The sequence below is a fragment of the Notolepis coatsorum genome (assembly GCF_963971535.1).
Source record: "Notolepis coatsorum genome assembly, chromosome: 1".
NCBI classification, from domain to species: domain Eukaryota; kingdom Metazoa; phylum Chordata; class Actinopteri; order Aulopiformes; family Paralepididae; genus Notolepis; species Notolepis coatsorum.
This window is the reverse complement of record NC_140165.1, coordinates 199,169,452-199,191,466: the sequence shown is the minus strand read 5'-3', so window position 1 is coordinate 199,191,466 and position 22,015 is coordinate 199,169,452. Positions and strand designations below refer to the sequence as shown.

Genomic DNA, 22,015 nt, shown 5'->3' with positions numbered 1-22,015 from the left:
GCCAACACGTCAACCTAGGAGTGCAGAGCGAAGCGAATGCATCATGACTGTGAGTAAATAAATGTGATGTGATGAATGAATGTCTTGCTGTATGAACGTCATTCTGCTATAACAACGGAAACGGAATGAAATGATTGTGCGCATTCGGACATCCTACGAAAGCTGACAAGAGGGAATGTTTGGTGTGTGTGTGTGTGTGTGTGTGTGTGTGTTGCTCCGCGGCATATGGCGTGTGTGCGTTCCCATGTGCGCTGTCCACATGAAACGCACCACATTACATTATACGGTTATGGTATATGGAAAGACAGACAATGAGTGTGTGTGTATGTACAGTATGCGCACTGCCCGCAAAGTCAGTGACGGAGCCGCACCGTCACATCATCCCTCTCCTCCTCGAGGTTGGCGATGTGCGGCAACCTGGATAGGTAATCTGCCACCACATTGGTCTTGCCCGATCGGTGTCGGATGTTAAACTTAAATGGCTGGAGTGAGAGGTACCATCGGGTAAGGCGGCTGTTGTGGTCCCTCATGGAGTTGATCCAGGTAAGAGCTCGGTGGTCCGTTTCCAGGTCAAATTCCCGTCCAAGCAGGTAGTACTGCAGACTCTCCAGCGGCCACTTAATGGCCAAGCCCTCCTTTTCCACTGTGGAATACCTGGTCTCCGGTGGCTTCAGCTTGCGGCTCAGGTATAGGATTGGATGTTCTTCCCCAGGGTCTCCTTGGGCCAAAACCGCTCCAAGGCCAACTTCGGATGCATCCACCTGTACCAGAAATCTTCTGGTGAAGTCCGGGCTCTTGAGGACAGGGGAAGAACATAGGTGGGATTTCAATGCTTTGAAAGCCGTTTCACACTCCTCTGACCAGTTTACTGGATTCTTCTGGTCCTTATTGGTCAGTGCTGTAAGTGGGGTTGCAATGGTTGCAAACTGGGGCACAAAACGTCGGTACCAGCCAGCCAATCCCAGGAAGGACCGTACTTCCTTCTTGGTCCGAGGTCGAGGGGAGTTTTGGATAGCTTCCACCTTATCCACTTGCGGACGCACCTCACCCCGTCCTAGCAGGTAGCCCAGGTACTGTGTCTCCTGCTGTGCCCACTCACACTTGGCAAGGTTGAGTGTCAATCCCGCCTTTCGGATTCTTCCCAGCACCAGTGACACATCTTGGACATGCTCCTCCCAAGTCGCACTGAAGATGACCACATCATCCAGGTATGCTGCACTGCAGTGGTCACACCCCTGGAGGACTCTGTCCATCAGTCTTTGGAAGGTGGCTGGTGCTCCATGAAGTCCAAAGGGCATCACTGTGAACTGGTACAAGCCAGCTGGTGTTCGGAATGCTGTATATGGCCGACACGACTTCTCCAGCGGGACCTGCCAGTATCCTTTACAGAGATCCAGGTTTGTGATGTATCTGGCAGCTCCGATCTTCTCCAGTAAGTCGTCGATCCTTGGCATGGGGTAGGCATCAAACTCAGAGATGGCATTGAGCTTCCTGAAGTCAATGCATATCCTGAGTGAACCATCTTTTTTAAAGACAATGACTACCGGACTGCACCATTCTGAGTTAGAAGGTTCAATGACTCCGAGCTTCAACATCTCCTCTATCTCTAGTCGCAGCTTTTCCACCAGCTGTTGGGGGACACGGTAGGGACGTTGGCGGATTGGCCGTCCATCTTTTAGGCGAACTACATGCTCAATGAGGGTGGTTTTCCCTGGCCTGGCGGCAAAGAGGGATGGAGACTCCTGGAAGACCTGGAGGAGCTGTGCAGCTTGCTCTAGAGTTAGATGTACTAAGACAGGGGTAGCAGTTGTAGTTAGAGCTCTCAGTCCTGTCTCCACTTCCTCTTCCACGTCCACCTCCCTCACCAGCAGAGCTGTTCCTGGATTGGACGTTCCTTCCATTGTTTTAGGAGGTTCACGTGATAAGTCTGTTTCTGTTTCTTCTTGTCCGGGTGATGGACCTCATATGTGACAGGACCCATCTTGCGGGTGATGAGGTATGGCCCTTGCCATTTCGCCAAGAGCTTGCTGTTGGACGAAGGGAGGAGCAACAGGACTTTTTGGCCAGCCTGTAGCTCACGGTGCCTGGCCTGTTGGTCATACCAGGCCTTCTGACCTTTCTGGGCCTCACGCAGGTTGACCTCTGCCTCCTCCTGGTATCCGGCCAGCCGATCCCTCATCTCCAGCACAAACTGCACCACCCCTCTGTCACTCGAATGGGTGGAAGGACCCTCCCAGCCCTTTCGGAGCAGATCCAACGGTCCCTGTACCTCCCAGCCATACAACAGTTCAAATGGTGAGAAACCTGTTGAGGCCTGGGGAACTTCTCGGTAGGCGAAGAGCAGAAATGGGAGCCAGCGATCCCAGTCCTTGCCAGTGTCATCCACAAACTTCCGCAACATCCTCTTCAGCGTCTGGTTGAACCTTTCGACCAAACCATCAGTTTGTGGGTGGTAAGGGGTGGTCCTGATCGCTGAGATGCCCAATTGTTTGTGGAAGAGATGCATCAGCCTAGAGGTGAAGTTGGTCCCCTGGTCCGTCAAGATCTCATCTGGTATCCCCACTCTGGAGAACAGCTGTACCAAAGCCCGCAGAACCACGGGAGCGGTGATGGTGCGCAGGGGAAAGGCCTCTGGGAAACGGGTGGCGTAGTCACTCACAACCAGGATGTACTGGTGTCCACCGCTGCTTTTCACCAGAGGGCCCACGATGTCCATAGCAATCCTGCGGAATGGAGTAGAGATGACAGGGAGTGGCTGGAGGAAAGCTCGGTCAGATTTGCGGGCAGGGCATGTTTTCTGACATGTGGGGCATGTGGCGCAATATTGATCAATGTCAGTGTACATGCAGGGCCAATAAAAGCGCGCACTAACCCGTAAAAATGTTTTATGGCGGCCAAGATGGCCGGCCCATGGGAGGGTGTGTGCTAGGTGCATGACCAGTCCTCTACAGCTAGCAGGCACCACAAGACGTCTGTGGTCATCTGTAACTTTGTATAACACGTTATTATCAACAATGAACATTTCCTTTCCCACACAATTTGTTTTGGTCTCTTCTACCACTTGCATAAACAACGGTTTCAAAGTTACATCTTCCATCTGTATCACAGAAATATTTTCAGGCACTTCCCACATTTTGTCTGTTGGTTCAGGTTCGGTAGATTTTAGCTGCTTCTCAAAGCGGCGTTGGCGCCGAGATTTTTTTGGCCCCTTAGTGCCACCCTCACACAGACTACTGTCAAAATCTGGGAGTGGTTGGACTCCAGCCTTTGCCTGGGCTCGAGTTATCACAGGACACACAACATCTCCCCTCTTCCCCGAGACAGTTTGGACTGGCAATTCTGTCTCCTGCAGTAAATCCACCAGTATCGGTAAATCTCTCCCTAATATGAGATCTACCGGCAAATTGTCTACCACCCCAACAGTTAATAGGTAAGGCTGGTTCTCAAGGGTAACAGTTATCTCTGTTTTGGGGTACAGATGCTTATCCCCATGCACACACAACACATCTGCTTGGCGGCTATAGTCCACACTGCCTACTGGTACTATACTGCGTTTCACAAATGACATAAAGCTACCAGTGTCCAACAGAGCAGTAACCTGGCGGCCATTAACAGTCACAGTCCTATAGTGCTGAGCTTGCACTTCCTTATCCCCGGTAGTCTCCACCTCAGGCCGGGGTGCATAGCAAGCGCCTGTGGCCTTAGCCTTGCGTATGGGACACTCAGAAGCTTTGTGGCCTGACTGCTGGCAATAGTAACACACAAAGTCAAAGTCCTTACCGGCTGATCGTTGGTTTGGGGCAGAGCTGGGGTTACCTGGAGGTTCCTGGTTATACCTTCGCGGTGCAGGCTTTAGATAGGGTGGCTGGAGCAACTGCCGGGGTTCTGCACTGGTGGAGCGTACAGCTGGTCCTCCTCTTCGAGCGTTGATGAACTGTAGAGCCAGTTTAGCAGCTGCCAGTCCCTCCCCTGGCTCATGCTCCTTCACCCATGTCCTCACCTCGGAGGGAAGTAGCAGGAGTAACTGCTCCAAGATGATCGCCTCTCCAACCTCCTCCTTGCTGTGCTGCTCGGGCCGAATCCAACGACGGTAGAGCCCCTTCAGGCGGTGATAGGTCTCGGTGGGGTTCTCTCCCGGTGGTACCGCAGTGGACCGGAACTTCTGCCGGTACGTCTCTGGAGAGATGTCAAACTTCATCAGCAGTGCCGTCTTCAGGTCTGCATAGCAGTGGGCTCTTTCCTCATCCATCGCCGTGTAGGCCTCCAATGCCTTCCCGGACAGCAGTGGCACGAGTCGGCATGCCCACTCACTTTCCGCCCAGTTCCATGTTCTAGCCATGCGCTCAAAACGTAACAGGTAGTTCTCAATGTCCTCACCCATAAAAAATTGGGGAATTTTAGGCTCATTATAGTGCCTCCAATCTGGCCTTGACTGCTCCGGCCTACTGACTGAGTCAGAAAACTGCAGAGAGGGTTCCACTGATGGTGCATCCTGGTACCCACGCCGGGGTGCAGGTGTTGGCGGGTCAAGTCTGGGGTTGCTTGCTGTCCCTGGAGTTGCAATAGGGTCATGCAAATTTGGGGCAGGCAGTGAAATATTTTGACGTTGCTGGGGAGCTGGTTGAACCAGTGGAACAGAGGTCCGCAGGCCTCGAATCTCTGCCAGCAGGCCCTCCTCTCTCCTTTGCTGTCCTGCTAGGAAGTCTCTCATTATTACCAGCAGTTCTCCCCCTGGTCCACCGGTCGGCGCTGGGGCTGCAGCGCCCTTCTCGTCCTCCGGGTCTGTCTCCCAAGCCCGGTCGGTATCACTGGCTGCCAACTCCTCATCTCGCTCTTGTCTCTGGGAGCGCAGTCCGGCGCGCTGCCTGGGCAGGCGGGTTATCTTCTTTCGGCTAGCCATCCCACTTCTGACACCATATGTGACGGGGTCCTCTCCCGAACTCCTTTGATTCTCTCATAAACAGGCGTAGTCGAAAGATCTCGTTGGTGGGTGTTTATTTCCCGCCTCCCAAAAGTGCAGAGGTGATATAGTTTTACAAAAAATGTGAAAAAGTGAAAGTAACGTAAACCAAAATACCCTATACTTACTATATCTAACAAAAGTGGAAAAAGAGAAAACAAATAAACAAAACAAAATATACTTAATACTTAACACTACACAAAGTCTAAATACACAATATACACTACTACTTCTACTACAAGCAATACCAACACGTTGTACTAGGGATCCTGGTTACCTTCACTGTAACTCAGTCCATTCAAGACTGACGTCCCTGGGCCAAAGCAGCTCTCTTGTATCCAATAGCCCCTCCCACTAGGCTTTAAACAGGATGTACATATTATTATTCTTTTTAACACATTAAACCAATTCCTACACACAAAATATATATCCTCCACTATATCACATAACTTCCAACTGTTTTAAATTACAGATAACCAAGTAAACAGTACAATACAATCATATCGCTCACGTGACGATTACCTTGCGTCAACCCCTCCCATTTAACCTGGCGGATATGTGTGCTTCTGCTTGGCCAACACGTCAACCTAGGAGTGCAGAGCGAAGCGAATGCATCATGACTGTGAGTAAATAAATGTGATGTGATGAATGAATGTCTTGCTGTATGAACGTCATTCTGCTATAACAACGGAAACGGAAAGAAATGATTGTGCGCATTCGGACATCCTACGAAAGCTGACAAGAGGGAATGTTTGGTGTGTGTGTGTGTGTGTGTGTGTGTTGCTCCGCGGCATATGGCATGTGTGCGTTCCCATGTGCGCTGTCCACATGAAACGCACCACATTACATTATACGGTTATGGTATATGGAAAGACAGACAATGAGTGTGTGTGTATGTACAGTATGCGCACTGCCCGCAAAGTCAGTGACGGAGCCGCACCGTCACGTGTAAGTCACAGTAACTGACCATATTTGATTTGACTTAACTGAGAACCTTAAGTCACAGTAACAGACCATATTTGAGTTGCCTTAACTGAGAATTGTAAGTCTTAGCCAACTGAAAACATTTGAGTTTATCAACTTAAAAAATTTGAGGCAGGGGGTTGACTAAAATTTTTTAAGTTCTGGAAACTTATTGGGTTTTACAGTGTATGTAGCAATATATGACTGAAAACAGTGAAGTGATACATAGAAGCAAGAGGTCTCTGGGTAACTTCACAAAGACCTGACACAAAGAACACACTGGAACACATACAGTATGGCAGGTCATATTGCTTTTTTAATATAAGGTGCAAGAAGCAATATGATCTGTGTGCTCCAGTGTCTTCTTTGGGTTAAGTCTTTGTGATGTTACCCAGATACTTTGTGCTAATTTCTCTGTCCTATTCTGAGAGCACTGGGTATGTTGAAACCTCTATTGATGCCGTTATACTGTATATCAGCACACGTGGAATGTCTCCCAGCCAATCATTGTTCAATCAGAACTACAGTAAGTACAAATCTCGCAGGTCCAACCATTTTAATTAGTATATTTGAATTGTTTATCTCGCCAAACTAACGTTAACGTTATTAATCCTGCGGCCGCAGGTAAACAGCCAATCAAATCCCCATCAATGTAAAATGAACCCGCCCATACCAATGCTGATTGGTCCTTGAGCAAGACTAGACAGCGGGGATCTTTGATTAAACACCTGAAGAATAGACAGTCAGTGGCAAGCCATAGAAGATGGCCACAATGAGTGATGAAGAGGACGAAACGGTCGGCGACAGCGTGGACGGACAAGATGAGCATCCATGGCCCTATCTACATAAAAAATACATAGTTCAAGGACTCCAACCTTATAGTGTTGTTGAGTTGTCATCATTCAAAAACCTGATAAATGGTTTGCGACCAAGCACTAACGTCATTACGAGGCCCACTGGCCGCTCGAAGATCAGCAAAGCTGCTCAAACCATGAAAGAGAAAGTCACTGCTGCTATGAGTGAAGTTGAATGGATCGCGACAACAACAGATTGCTGGACAGCCCGGCGAAGAAGTTTCATTGGGGTAACCACTCACTAGATCGACACTGAAAACTTTGAAAGGCGTTCTGTTGCACTTGCCTGCAGAAGACTGAAGGGCTCCCATACTTTAAAGGATAACTCCAACATTTTGGGAAATTAGCTTATTTAACATCTTCCCTGGAGTTAGACAAGAAGATACATACCTTTTTTGTCTCTGTGCGTGCATTTAGCTTTGGGAACAGACGCTCCGTTAGCATAGCTTAGCTTCATCACTGGAAGTGAGGCAGGACAGTACCCTGACGTTCCCTACAGGTTTGTTGATATTCTCATTCCTTCAAAGGATCTGAACCGATTGAAGTTTATGGATACCATGACTTAAAATCCTCTTACCTTGACGATTTAAAGCCTCCCCAATTTAGAAAACAGTAATCCAATGGCTGGTATTGATATACTGCTAACTACTGCACGCTAACGGAGCTAACCGGACACTCAAGCAGATAACGAGAGCAATGACTTCCTTTCTGGGGGGTTTCAAAATAAAAGAGCGACGTCTATAGCAGCGGAAAACGTTTATTTTGTACATTATCTAACGTTAACACGAACCTAAACTAACTTTAGGTTAGTTGTAACGTTAGTTTAGGTTCGTGTTAACGTTAGATAATGTACAAAATAAACGTTTTCCGCTGCTATAAACGTTGCACTTTTATTTTGAAAACCCCAGAAAGGAAGTCATTATATTTGCTTTACACATCCTGTTCTGCGTTAGCTCCGGTTAGCTCCGAGCTTCCAGTAGTTATTAGTATATTATCAATACCAGCCATTGGATTACTGTTTTCTAAATTGGGGAGGCTTTTAATCGTCAAGGTAAGAGGATTTTAAGTCATGGTATCCATAAACTTCAATCAGTTCAGATCCTTTGAAGGAATGAGAATATCAACAAACCTGTAGGGAACGTCAGGGTACTGTCCTGCCTCACTTCCAGTGATGAAGCTAAGCTATGCTAACGGAGCGTCTGTTCCCTAAGCCTAATGCATGCACAGAGACAAAAAAGGTATGTATCTTCTTGTCTAACTCCAGGGAAGATGTTAAATAAGCTAATTTCCCAAAATGTTGGAGTTATCCTTTAAATGTTTTGGCCAGTGCCTTAAACGACATTCACTTGGAGTACAAAATCCACATTATGCTGTGGTTAATATTGTGATATTATTCAGTGTACTCCAGTATTCTGTCTTTAATATTGTGATATTATTCAGGGTACTCCAGTATTCTGTCTTTATTATTGTGATATTATTCAGGGTACTCCAGTATTCTGTCTTTAATATTGTGATATTATTCAGGGTACTCCAGTATTCTGTCTTTAATATTGTGATATTATTCAGGGTACTCCAGTATTCTGTCTTTAATATTGTGATATTATTCAGGGTACTCCAGTATTCTGTCTTTAATATTGTGATATTATTCAGTGTACTCCAATATTCTGTCTTTAATATTGTGATATTATTCAGGATAATCCAGTATGCTGTGGTTAATATTGTGATATTATTCAGGTTACACCATTCTGTTTTTAATATTGTCATATTATTCAGGATACTACAGTATTCGGTCTTTAATATTGTGATATTATTCATGCTGTGATGTGAATGCCGTCCATGTTAGTTTACCTTCAATGGAGAAGTGCATAATTTTAATGCAAAAAAAGTGTCCTCTGTTCTTTCATTTCAGAATTGTCTATCGCAGAACACATTCCATTGTGGGCCGAGTGTATGCTTGGTTTCATTCCAGCCTTGCCTAAACACCAGCTGATGATTTCACTAATTGGCTCACCTCTTCAACTAACTCACCTGGTGCAATGTGTAGTTCAAATGAAAACTTGGCCCACGATGGAATAAGTTTGAGAACCCTGGTCTATCTCTTTCAAAAAAAGATTTACTTTTACTTTTTAGTACTTAAGTACATTTAAAAGTAGGACTTTTTTACTTTTACTCAAGTGTGTTTTTAGCCAGATACTTTGACTTTTACTTGAGTCAGATTTTGAGACAGTACCCATACTTTCACTTAAGTATAATTTCTGGGTACTTTTTACACCCCTGGGTGGGGCAGTGTATTGTAGTTTTCTCATATAGTTCAAGTTACAAATGATGGCACTGCACCCTGGACATGCCGACACTTCAACACAGCACTCACCTTCGCTGCTCTAGACTCAAATGGTCTGGTGAGACAACATTTGAGGCTAGAGTAGTGAAGGCGCCGCGGGTGTCATTTTGAAGTGCCAGTGGTCTCAATCTGCTCTGTACACACTCCAGAACATGATTAATTCACTCCAGAACATTCACTCCAGAACATGATTCATTCACTCCAGAACATGATTCATTCACTCCAGAACATGATTCATTCACTCCAGAACATGATTCATTCATAGGACAAAAAGACACATCGTTGCTATTAATGATTGTTCTCTGCCGAAGCTCTGCCATCGACCCCTCAAACTACTTGTGATCCTGAGCCTCCCATCTTCTGCTGTTCCACAAGCCTGCTTTTCTGCTGCTGCACCTTCTTATTCGGAACTCAGTACAGTTCTGCGAATGCTTTGTTAATATGTTAGTAAATGGTTCCAGAAGTACGACTTTGTGATGAGCACACCTGTATAAATAAATGTACAGCATTTATAAATGCATTAGTTAAAGATTCAGTACAATGAAAATCTTGTTTTCCAATCGTATTGCATCTTATTGCACTGTTGTGTTGTTGTTGTTGTTGTGAAAATTATGACTAAAGCCCTTTGATGTCGGTCCCCCTGGATATGAACAAAATCAAGTTTCAAGTTTCAAGTTTCTTTAATAGTTGTCATACAGAAGTACAGAATACTTTTGTACAAAATGCTTCTTACTGTTGCGCTCCAGAGACTGTGCAAGACAAGATAAGTATGAAATAAAATAACATAGTAAAATTAGAAGTAAAAAAATTAGGTCACAGTGTTCAGTTTAGACATATGTACAATGTTCGATGCAGAATAGACGTAGTTACCATACAATATACAATACTGTGCAGTGTACTAATATACAATACTATATAGTGCAAGGCAGAAATGGAGAAATGGGACGAGGTGCAATTTAGGTACAATTCACAGTAGGTGTACGAGTTGTAGTGCAAATCCTTTATCAATAAATATAAAGTGTAAGTGTGTTTGTGTGATCTAAAGTGTGGAGAGTGGGTGCTGCAGTGTGTTGTTTGTTTGAGTGAGTGTGTGCGTGTGGGTGTGTGTGCTGTGTGCATTTGATGGTTGTTGCATAGTGATTATTGTTCGTTTAGCGATTATTGTTCGTTTAGCAGCCTGATGGCCTGGGGATAGAAGCTTCTTCTGAGTCTTTCTGTGCTCGCCTTAAGACTCCGGTATCGCTTGCCTGACCGCAGCAGTTCAAAGAGGCAGTTGTTCGGGTGGCTCGAGTCCTTAATAATTCTCTTAGCCTTCCCCTTGCACCGCTTGTTGTAAATGTTCTGGAGGGTGGGAAGCCCCCCTCCAATTGTGCGTTCGGCTGAACGTGTCACTCTTTGTAGTCTGCTACGGTCTTGTGCAGTGCTATTCCCAAACCAGGGGGTGATGTTGCCGGTCAGGATGCTCTCTATTGTACATGAGTAGAAGTTCCTAAGTTCCTAAGTCTGACTGACTTGGAACTTCCTTAGGCGCCTGAGGAAGTAGAGGCGTTGTCGTGCCTTCTTCACAACACTGTCAATGTGTGTGGTCCATGTCAAGTCCTCGGATATGTGGGCTCCGAGGTACTTGAAACTGTTCACTCTCTCAACCGGTGCCCCGTCGATGCTGAGGGGGCTGTAGTCCTTGACCCCCGACCTCCTGAAGTCCACAATCATCTCTTTTGTTTTGCTGACGTTCAGGGAGAGGCAGTTCTCCTGACACCACTGTGACAGGTTCTCTACCTCTTCCAGGTAGGCCCTTTCGTCGTTGGCAGAGATCAGGCCCACCACTACTGTGTCATCAGCAAATTTGATGATGGTGTTGTTGTTCCGCTGTGCTACGCAGTCATGTGTGTACAGGGAGTAGAGGAGGGGGCTCAGAACACAGCCCTGGGGGGCCCCTATGTTGAGCGTGATGGATGAGGAGGTGCAGTTGCCGGCTCTTACCACCTGGGGTCTGCCCGTCAGGAAGTCCAAGACCCACTGGCAGAGGTCATAGTTCAAGCCCAGGTCCCTGAGCTTGGCTATGAGTTTGGAGGGGACTATGGTATTGAATGCTGAGCTGTAGTCGATGAACAGCATTCTCACATAGTTCCCCTGCCTCTTGTCCAGGTGTGATGCTGCTGTGTGCAGCACATGGGCTATGGCGTCCTCCGTGGACCTGTTGGGGCGATATGCAAATTGCAGAGGGTCCAGGTTGATGGGGAGGGAGGAACAGATGTAGCCCTTCACTAGCTTCTCAAAGCACTTCATGGCTATGGAGGTGAGGGCTACAGGGCGGTAGTCGTTGAGGCAAGCGGGCGTAGATTTTTTGGGTACAGGGATGATGGTGGACTTCTTCAGACAGGTGGGGATGACAGCCTGTTCCAAGGACAGGTTGAAGATGTCAGTGAATACCGGGGCACAGACTTTTAGGACGCGGCCGGGGATGCCATTTTTCAATCAAGCCATTTAAGATATCCAATCTACTTCCTTTGAAATATTCCCTAGCCCACAAACAAGTAAGAAAACTAGTTTGCTACAATTATGTTAATTTTATTGGTTCATAAACATCCACAGCAACAGTGAGAATGTATGTATCACCTGCTAGCACAGTTAGCCAATGTTAATATCTCATAGCAATCATAGCTACTTGTAAAATGTTACCAGAATAGCTTATGATCAGTGATAGATGATCAGGCGGATGTTTTTTTGTGTTTTCCAGTGGCTAACATATTTATAAACTAGCATCACTATCAGACAGATAGCAGTTTCCTAACCACAATAGTAGCATAAAAACTGACCAGATTAATAAAAAGGGATATAGCAAGTGGAAGATCATACTAAAATGTCACAATAAAGACATCACCCTACTATTGGTTTCACTCAATTAAACTCAGATGGGAACATGTGAGACTAACAAATGTATTTATTTTTTATTGCGCACTAGTCTTCTGACCAATCAGAAGTTGTGTATGACAATGGGCTGTCGGAGCTGGGTGCAGATGACCTCGTCGATGTAGAGTGAGTTTGACTTGATCTTGATATTCTCCTGCAGAGTCAGCTGACAGCTAATCAGACCCTTCTGCTTCATCTCTGACTGGGCCATCGCTTCACGCATTCTAGATAGGATGGGAGGGAGGGAGAGAGAAAATATTATATACCTGCGAGGAGAGGTAGAGAAGTCACTCTTTCAACAAACCTCCAAATGTCCTGTTGAAATGGATTGATTGATTGAAAATCTTATTAACAGATTGCAGAATAGGTACAATAGAGTACGGCTCAATACACACAATTGTTAAGGGGATGCAGACGAGAGAAAGACTTTCATCTTGTTTACATCAGGGTCCCCCATTTTCAATTAATCCTAACATATTACATACATGATGTATACATAGACAGTACTGTTACATCCAAACATTTATGACATACCAGATCTACAAATATACAGTACTGTTTAAGAGTACAATGCCTGTCATATAGACCCTGGCGTTGGAAAATCTGATTAATAGACAGAGTTTCTAAGAAGAGAGTATATACATTATTTGAGAGTATATACATTTGAGGGGGAAGAAACTACATTGGAGGGGTTTGGGTTTAGACATTTACAAGGGCCAGTTTCGAATTGCAGCCTCCCGTAGGTGCTCTTTAAGAACGGTTTTGAAGGTGGGTAGTGATTCACATTCCTTTACAGCTGTGGGTAGGGCGTTCCACATTGATGTGGCATAACTGCGAAACGTGTTTAGTCCCTTGTTTGAGCCGAATCTGGGTTTAACATGATTTGTGGAGCTCCATCTGGTGTTGTGATCGTGGTAGTCACTGACATTTGGGAAGTATTTTGACATGTACATGGGTACCTTAGTGGTGTAGTGTATCTTGTAGACCAAGCCCATTGCAAGTTGCTGTACTCTGTCTTCTACTCTAAGCCATCCTAGGTTGTCAAAGTGGGCAGGGGTGAGGTGTGTTTTAGGAGTGAGGTTAAGCAGTAGTCTGACCAGTTTGTTTTGTGATGTTTGTAATCTTGTTTTTAGTGCCTTTGAGGTGCTTTGGTACCATGAGGTGCAGGCATAGTCGTAGTACCCTTGAATGAGTGCTCCTGTTAGAGTCTTCAGGTTATTATTGTTTACCAGGGAGGAGATCCGGTACAAGAATCTTGTTCGTTGGTTGACTTTTTTTATTACATTGGTTGCCATTTTGTCACAGGAAAGATTTGCCTCTAGGATGGAACCCAGGTATGTAATTTGATCTTTCCTTGTGACAATATTGTCACCCACTGTAACAGAGAAGCCGTTGGTCTTGCTGAGTCTGTTATTTTATCCGAAGAGAATGGACTCTGTTTTGCCCAGGTGTAATGATAGTTTGTTATCAGCGAGCCAGGTGCAGATTCTGCCGAGTTCAGAGCTGAATGTTTTTTCAACCTGCAACTTGTCCATGTCCAAGACCAGCAGTGCTGAGTTGTCCGCGAACAGGAACAGGTTGCAGTCACAGGCTGATGACATGCCATTTGCATAAATTAGGAACAGTAACGGTCCTAAAATGCTTCCTTGTGGAACACAGCAGTTCACTGGGAGGGGGGGGGGGGAGTAGTGTACCGTTTACCTCCACCATCTGTTCTCTTCCCTCCAGGTAGGATTGCATCCAGCTCACTGATGTGCTATCAAAGCCAATTGCTTTTAGCTTGTCAATCAGAATGGAGTGATTGACAGTGTTGAAGGCCTTTTGGAGGTCCAGCATGACCATGCCACAGTATTTGCCTGCGTCCACCTCGTTTGATGTGGTCGTTCAAATATAGAAGGCATGTGTCAGTGGAGTGGGATGTTCTGAAGCCGGATTGGAATTTGTAAATTAGATTTCCGCGAGGTACTTTTCGACCTGTTCGTATACATTTTTTTCCATGACTTTCGAGATGGAGGTCAGAATAGAAACAGGGCGGTAGTTGCCTGCGTCCAATTTGCTGCCCTTTTTGTGCAGGGGGGTTACCCTCACAAATTTGAAGTCTTTGGGTACGTGTCCCTGTTTTATGGAGAGGTTTATTATGTGTGTGATGACTGGGGTGATGGCGGCTGCTGAGTCTCTGAGGAATTTGGAGGGGATATTGTCATGGCCAGTGGCCTTGTTAGGTTGGAGGGCGCTCAGTTTTTTGTGTACCTCAGCTGTTGTTACCATTTCGAGTTTGAAATCGTCTTTGGGGATCCCTAGGTTATAGTAGTAGGCTAGGATGTGTTCTACCCCAAAATGTCCTGAGTGGGAGGGTAGTTTATTTACCAATGTTGTGGCTATGTTTGTGGAGAAAATGTTTAAGTAATTGGCCACATCCAGCTTGTCTGTGATGAGCGTGTTTTCTGTCTTTATGTTTATGTTTGAAAATCTGGTTTTAAGTTTTTTACTGCAGCCTAGTTGATTATTGATCCCTTTAGTACACCCTGTCCTTACTTGCTGATGTGAGTGCTGAGCTGTTGGACCTCGGACAGCAGGCAGGCCTGTGCTTGGTCGTGGCACCGCTCAGTGGCAGGTCTCTGGCTCCGTGCAGACATGCGGGCCTGGCTCACCTTCAGAGGGATCTCCTTCTCAGCTATGGCCACCTGGAGAGCCTGCATGTTCCTCTCCTGGCTGCCAAACTCAGAGAGAATCTGGTCAAGGGGATGAAGGTGTCACATCAAGCAACACTGCAGACAGATGTCTGATGACTAACACATACTGTAGGGCCACGGTACCAGACTTCTGTGGAAAAGGTTGACCTATGTTGGTCACTGAAGTGATTATGTAAAGTCACTCAACACTTGAGCTGACCTGTTCTATTAGAGAAGCAGGTTTGTGACCGAAAGGTCACCGGTTTGATCCCCCAGACCAGCAGGAAAGATCTGGTCGGGGAAGTGAATGAATAACTCTCCCATCCCTCAATACCAACCGCTGAACTGCCCTTCAGAAAGTCACTTAACCCCCAACTGCTCCAGTGGAGTTGCTCAGTGGCCAACAGTGTCAGACTGTTGTTGTACTGGGCAGCTTCCAGGTGTGAATCGAACTGTGAATGTGAAGCAGGGGCGTAGCTGAAAAATCATTTGTGCTCAGCGAACCTACCTTGGGAAAATAAAAGTTAAAAGGAAACACAAAAAAACATGTAATCTAATAAAACTAGCTCTTAACAACTATTGGGTTTCCTAGGTTAGCTCAAAATCTACCTTGGCCAGATGGTCTTCCATCTGTCTCTTGGCAGTCTTTGTCTCCTGGATCCTCGTTCGGAAGGCTGAGGCTGTGGCCTGGAGTTGCCTCTGCATGTCTGCCGCCGTCTGTAACAAGAGAGCCTCCACCAGGGCCTGCAGGGATAGGGAGTTGGTTTTCTCCCGCTCTGCTTTGGATACGTTGATGTCTGTGAAGCTCTCCCATTCCTCCGTGCTCACCGCCATGCTGGGGGGAGGGGGGGGTAGAGGTGGGGAGGCATTAGGAATGACATGTATATCTGGGAGAGAAAGAGTGTAGCCATAAGAGAAAGAGTAAGAAAGTGATTAAGAAGTTGAAGAACTCAACTGCAAAACGCATTCCTTTCTGTAGGACCTCTGTTGCCAAATTCTCATTTGTTTATCAAGGTGCAGTGATGTGGAATGATATACAAAATCTAATAGAAACATGTTCCACTTTAAATATATTTAAAAGTAAGCTTAAAAAAGAACTACAGATCCTGTAGTCTAGTATCCATGTGTATTTGTGTAAAGTCTTTTAAATTTTTTCCCCCAACATTATAATAGTTATATAATGCTGTATTGTATGTATCTGTGTGTATGTGAGAGGGATATGCACATGTGTTTGTGCATAATGTGGGGGGGGGGGCATGTTTGTTTTGTTTTTGTGTAGTTATCCTATATAGGTTTAAGAGGGGAGGTCGCTTATAAGCCCTTGGTTTTTTTTTTACCTTTCCTGCACATTTTAACTGTTCTTCTATTTACTTATTTTATCCCAGAATGTATGCTTGTAAGTGCGAATAACAATAAACAAATAAACAAATAAACTGCAAAACTAATGGAAGGAAAGACTTGTAGGTGCAAGTGTGATAGAGGTAAAGAAAGAAGTGTAGGTGCAAGTGTGATAGAGGTAAAGAAAGCCTTGTACGTGCAAGTGTGATAGAGGTAAAGAAAGACATGTAGGTGTGAGTGTGATAGAGGTAAATAAAGCCTTGTAGGTGCAAGTGTGATAGAGGTAAAGAAAGACATGTAGGTGTGAGTGTGATAGAGGTAAAGAAAGCCTTGTAGGTGCAAGTGTGATAGAGGTAAAGAAAGCCTTGTAGGTGCAAGTGTGATAGAGGTAAAGAAAGCCTTGTAGGTGCAAGAGTGATAGAGGTAAAGAAAGACTTGTAGGTGCAAGTGTGATAGAGGTAAAGAAAGCCAGGGCCTCCTCAGGGGGTGTGCAAGGCCCTTTTTCATCACAGACCTAAAATCTAGTTTTGCTTATATGCTTATATATTTCACATTAGACACGTTTGTAGAATGTTCCTGGCTCTGCGGCTCTGCACTATTCTCTATTGGAGCTCTGGGGCTCTGCAGCAGACATACTATTGGTTTCAAGAAGGGAGGGGTTACATTATGTGTACGCTGGCGTGCGTCAGCTGCGTTTGACTATTTCGCGCGTGCAGCTTTGGAGGTTATGCTTAGTTATGCCAGCCAAAACGAAGAGGACGGTCATTCGGCAGATGGACTGAAGATGAAAGTTGTTGCATGTTAGACAGTTCAGTCAGGCTAGCCATCCCGGCTAAAGGCAGGGACAGCTAGTTAGCTTTAGCTACATTATAATATTGAGTGCTAACGTGTGGTTCAGTCGGGATAGCCATGATGATGTCGGCTAGTAGCTAGCTTAGCTAAAGGCTAACTAGCGTTAGCTAACCTAGAGAGAGCGCGTGCAGCATTGTTATGCCAAGATGAAGAGGACGGTCATTCGGCAGATGAACTTCGTCAACTCCACGCGGTTGTCTCCATCCTCTTGGACGTTTGGTGAGTTTTTAATGCACTCTATTCTATTCCCGCCGTGGATATATCTCTCTCTCTCTCTCGGGAGCCAAACGGGCCGGCTAGCTGTTGTAGTAGCTAACGGTGTGTGGCCTGGTGTCAGCACCTGGTGCGAGGGAGGTGAGCTTGGTGTTTCATTATGAGAATATCTCCATGCTCAAGTCGGCTATAGTCGGGACTTGTTGCCGGCACCGCTATGGTAAACACCACTCTGTAGTGGGACGTGTATTGCCTTCTTTTTCCCTTCCCTCTTCGGATGAGAAGAGGAAAACACAGCGGCTGTCTGAAGTGTTGGCCTGTATTGCTTTTCTCACGTTGTACAGTTTTTCAGTGGTAGCCGCATAGCTTGCTTCTGCGTTAGCTAGTGGTTAGCGATAGCCGGGTTGAGCTAACTGTTAGCCAGTTAGCTGTTTAGCTACGACGTTAGCTGCTCATTTTCGCTCGGCTGGGAACGTTAGCTTGATGCTATCAGTTAGCCTAGAGTTAGCTGTTAGCTTGTGCTACGACCATTGACATTAGCCGTGAGAATAGCAGGCCCTGGCACTCTGACTACGACATCATCTTTGACAGAAGATGTAGTCGGGCCTGCACCATGACAAGGCACCGGCCATAGCTTCTTTTTGTCCCGCCAGCGAGAGGCCTTTCGTCAACGTGGAGACCTGTGTTGTGGCCTTTCGCCCTGCGTTCCTTGGTGCAGGTAAGATGTCCATTGGACATTACCCCACTCTTCCTTCCTTCCCCTCCCGAATGTTTTGTTAATAACGATGTTTTTTTCCAGGCAAAACATGTTACTTCACAACATTTGGAGATACGACATGTGCTGTGTGTGAATTGTCTTGGTCGTTTGTGTAGCTTGGGTAGCGTTGGCCAAAGCTGTGTGTGGCCTGGTGTCAGTACCTGGCTACTCTATTTGCAGTTAGCCTATTTAGCTGATGTCGGCCATTGGCTCCTTGCTACTTTGTTTTCTCTGGTATAGACCCTCTTCTCTTTGGATTTGGAGGGTCAGGGGCATTACCGGATCTGTGCAGCGATAACACTGTATATTGACTGTAGAACGGGAGCTCTCTCTCGCTCTCTCTCTTGCTATATGTTGACTGTATCATGCCCAGCCTCGGGCAGCGCTATTATTTAAGAATATGTTGACTGTATTAAAATAAATAAAAATTATATATATATATATTTTTTTTTTTACCTTTTAGGGGGGGGGGGGGGGGGGGGGGCTCGCGTTTAAATCTCGCACAGGGCCTCGCATTTCTCCCAGGCGGCCCTGAAGAAAGCATTGTAGGTGCAAGTGTGATAGAGGTAAAGAAAGCCATGTAGGTGCAAGTGTGATAGAGGTAGGGTGACCAGGTGTCCCCCTTTTGGTTGTACTGTCCCACCATTTGACCGAATGTCCCACATATTGAGAGGATGTCCCTCTTTTCGAAGCAAAAAAAAAACATTGGTCTAAAAGTTTGAATATTTAAAACAGATGTTAGGTGGTAACAAGCCGGCTGCCAGTGCCAAGATGAATGTGGAGAGATATAATTCTGTATTTAATTTGTATTTATTTTGATTTAACCTTTATCTATTCGGTGAACACCAGTTATTCTAATAAAAAAAAATTACATTATCTATCTGTCCCACTTTGTCCCACCAAAATCTTACTGTTGTCCTGCTTTTGGACTTTTTGCATCTGGTCACCCTAGATAGAGGTAAAGAAAGACTTGTAGGTGCGAGTGTGATAGAGGTAAAGAAAGACTTGTAGGTGCAAGTGTGATAGAGGTAAAGAAAGCCTTGTAGGTGCAAGTGTGATAGAGGTAAAGAAAGACTTGTAGGTGCAAGTGTGATAGAGGTAAAGAAAGCCTTGTAGGCGCGAGCGTGATAGAGGTAAATAAATAGAAAAGAAACAGAGAAAGGGTAGCCTACTCCCATGCCCTAAAGATGGTGGAGGAAATAATTAAAAGCAGTACACGGCTGACCCCTTCTGGACATAAGGGAACAAAGCCTCTATTTAAAGTCCAATATACAGTCCATAATGGCCCTGCTCCTTTACAGCCATGGAAGAAATGCTTCCTTTGAAAGCCCTAAAAGGTGCTCCACTGCCAGCATTGTATCCACTTTGAGTTGCGTTTGGTGGCTGCGTCCAGGCTCAAGAATCACCCAGGTTAAATCCTTTATCGCTGACACGCGTGTTCATCCTCATACAGTGCATTGAATAGAGAGAACGTAAGCTGATATTGGTTGTTTTCTGGTGTACTGACTCACGTAAAACAACCCCCACCCCCTTCAAAAGAAGAATGAATAAATGAAAAAATCATATAATTCTAACATACTGTAATTTGTGGCTGTACTGAATTTTTTTCCAGAGTTCAGTGGGCTGGACTTGTAGCCTGTATTTGTTCCAGAGCGTTTGTTGATTGCTCTGATGAGATGTACAGCCATGCTTCCCCCTTGTTCCCCCCCTTCTAAGTCAACACGTTCTGTGGAGCAGGTAGAAAGGCAAACGGTCTTGACCCTGATGGCGACAACGTTTGTGGTAGGATGTACAGTAAACTGTTTAAGTAAAAGAAAGTGTAAAGTGATAGATGAGTCAGTAACGCTTGATAATATAGTTTTCTGATTGCATAAACACACTCGTTATGTACCTCAGCAGGGTGATGTTGGAGTCTTTGGGCTTTAGATTGTTGTCGAAGTCGCTGTTGGCCATCTCAGCACAGGAGTCGTCGATGTTCAAGGCATGGAACTTGTCGTTCAGGTCCTTCTCTAGACGGTACTTGGCCCATCGGATCAGTCTGGGACAAGTATAGATACGTTGCACACACTCACCTAGGTTTGTAAACTGAAGACGTGCTAAAGACAACAGAGCAGATCATCTTATACGTAGGACAACTATAATTAGTTTTAGTTTTTTTACCACTGCATCATTCACAGTCATGTGCATGGCTCAATTCAGCAAGTTGGAAGTGAGCTGGTATGGTAGCAAAATTACTCATCTATAAATAAACTTTTTTCAGTGGCTGAAACATTTTGTATGTATTTCCAATGGAAAAACCAAAAGGTGCCGATACTGTACTGCACCCACAGTAGGTCCAATACGGGCACAGTGCTGATGAATCTCTATAATATTGCTATATAAACCAAACCCCAGTGGTGGAAAGTAACTAAATATTTTCACTCAAGTACTGTACTTTTCCGAGCTACTTGTACTTGTACGTGAGTATAAAAATGTTAGGGAACTTTATACTTTTACAGAAATATTGTACTTTTTACTCCACTACATTTATCTGAACCCATCTGTTACTAGTTACTTTGAAGAAAAGGTTTTTGCATAGAAAACATGGCAAAAACGTTGTACTTCTTCCACCACTGCCCAACCCAACCCCTCCCATACCCTATCTGTTCAGTGATCTGCTCCAGTGTGGGTTGCAGCAGAGAAGTAACACTTTCGATCATGTCCCTCTCCTTCAGCAGTTGTCTCTCCACCTCGTCGTGCATCCTATCAGCAAGCACTCGATTCATTCTGCCAGGCAGAGAGAGGGCATACAGTACTTGTGCAGTGGAGAAAAAAAACATAATACCAAATCACCCCTCATGGCCTCCCCTTAATAGATAGATAATGTATTATCCTCCTTAGAGGAAACGTGTTTCTACAGCCTGTGCACAAGAAGATTAAAGGTTCAATATTATACTCCTTTTCAACAAGTTAATATAGTTCTCTGAGGTCCCCAAAACGGTATATTTTTACCTTTAATCAAACTGTCAAACTAGGCATTGCATATCAAATATGACTCAAGATCCAGCTATTTCATATCCTACTGTACTTCCCACTTAAATTGTTGTCAGAAACATATTTTAGGTTAAACTTTAGGTAGAAAAGATAACGTTTAGGAGCAGGCTGTTTTGTATGTTTCACACACAAATCAAGGACCACGCATTGCAATCAGCTTTTGGTGTGACATCAAATAATCTCACTAGTGACTAGGTTGTCTTATTTCACAGTTTGTGTGTTAGTAGGCCCAAATGTATGTGTACAAGTGTTTCATAATATGGGACCTTTAAGAAACATTCATCACTCAAACCAACACTAAACATGTGACTGGGCAGTGATGGCAGAGGGCACGGCGATGTTACTGTAGCATGGTTTTTATTTTTTTATTGAATTTCTTTTTACAGATCAGAGATCTGTATCTGCGGCCGGATGGGAGTAGAGTGAAGCATGGGTTCAGGGGGTGGCTGGGGTTGTGTGCTATGGTGACTGCTTTTTTTTGGTGTGTGATGGCAGTTTCAATGAGGGTTATCTCTCTCTCTCTCTCCTCATCCTCCTCCTCCTCCTCCTCCTCCTCCTCACCTTTCCTCCAGGCATTGTATGGTAGTCCTTAGAGGCTCAGCGCAGGCCTTCAGGGCTCTTTCCGTGCGGCGCTTGAAGTTGCTGAGGATGTCGATCTCCACAATGATCTCCCCCAGCTTCTGTGCCAGCTCCTGCCTGAAGACCTGGGTGTCGCTGAGTCGCTGCTCTGAACAATATACACAAGCCCACCTCATTGAACCTCACCTCCAACTTGACCACCCATTGGACCTGGGTGATGCAAGACATGCCTGTTTTTATTCCATAGACAAATACAAACCCATGATGAAATCTACCTCCATACTGGGTTGGGCCTCGTAGTAGGGCTGCATGGCAATAAGCTAAACTGTCATATCATATTTTCGTCTGTGACTTAATTTAAACATTTCTTTGTTTAGTTTATTGACAGTGTCAGTGGAATTGTGTTGCTAGGGAACTGGTTAGACAATAGCTGACAGTAAATCAAATGTAGTCCGTTCTAGAATGTATGTTTGTTTTTGCTTTTTCATTTACAGCAACTACAAGCTTACAAAACAAAGACAGTTTATCAGCAAATTCATA

At 45.2% G+C, this 22,015-nt stretch overlaps 1 protein-coding gene across 1 annotated transcript; it reads right to left on the bottom strand.

The window, feature by feature from the left end:
* Positions 1–12,095: 12,095 nt before the first annotated feature.
* LOC311223921 (tektin-1-like) lies at positions 12,096–21,786 on the bottom strand (the record flags this gene model as incomplete). Its single annotated transcript, XM_084308694.1, has 7 exons — positions 12,096–12,255; positions 14,567–14,763; positions 15,313–15,538; positions 19,755–19,901; positions 20,501–20,629; positions 21,458–21,623; positions 21,735–21,786. The coding sequence occupies 7 exons, from the start codon at positions 21,784–21,786 to the stop codon at positions 12,096–12,098; spliced, it is 1,077 nt and encodes a 358-aa protein (XP_084164820.1).
* Between the last annotated feature and the right edge of the window lie 229 nt (positions 21,787–22,015).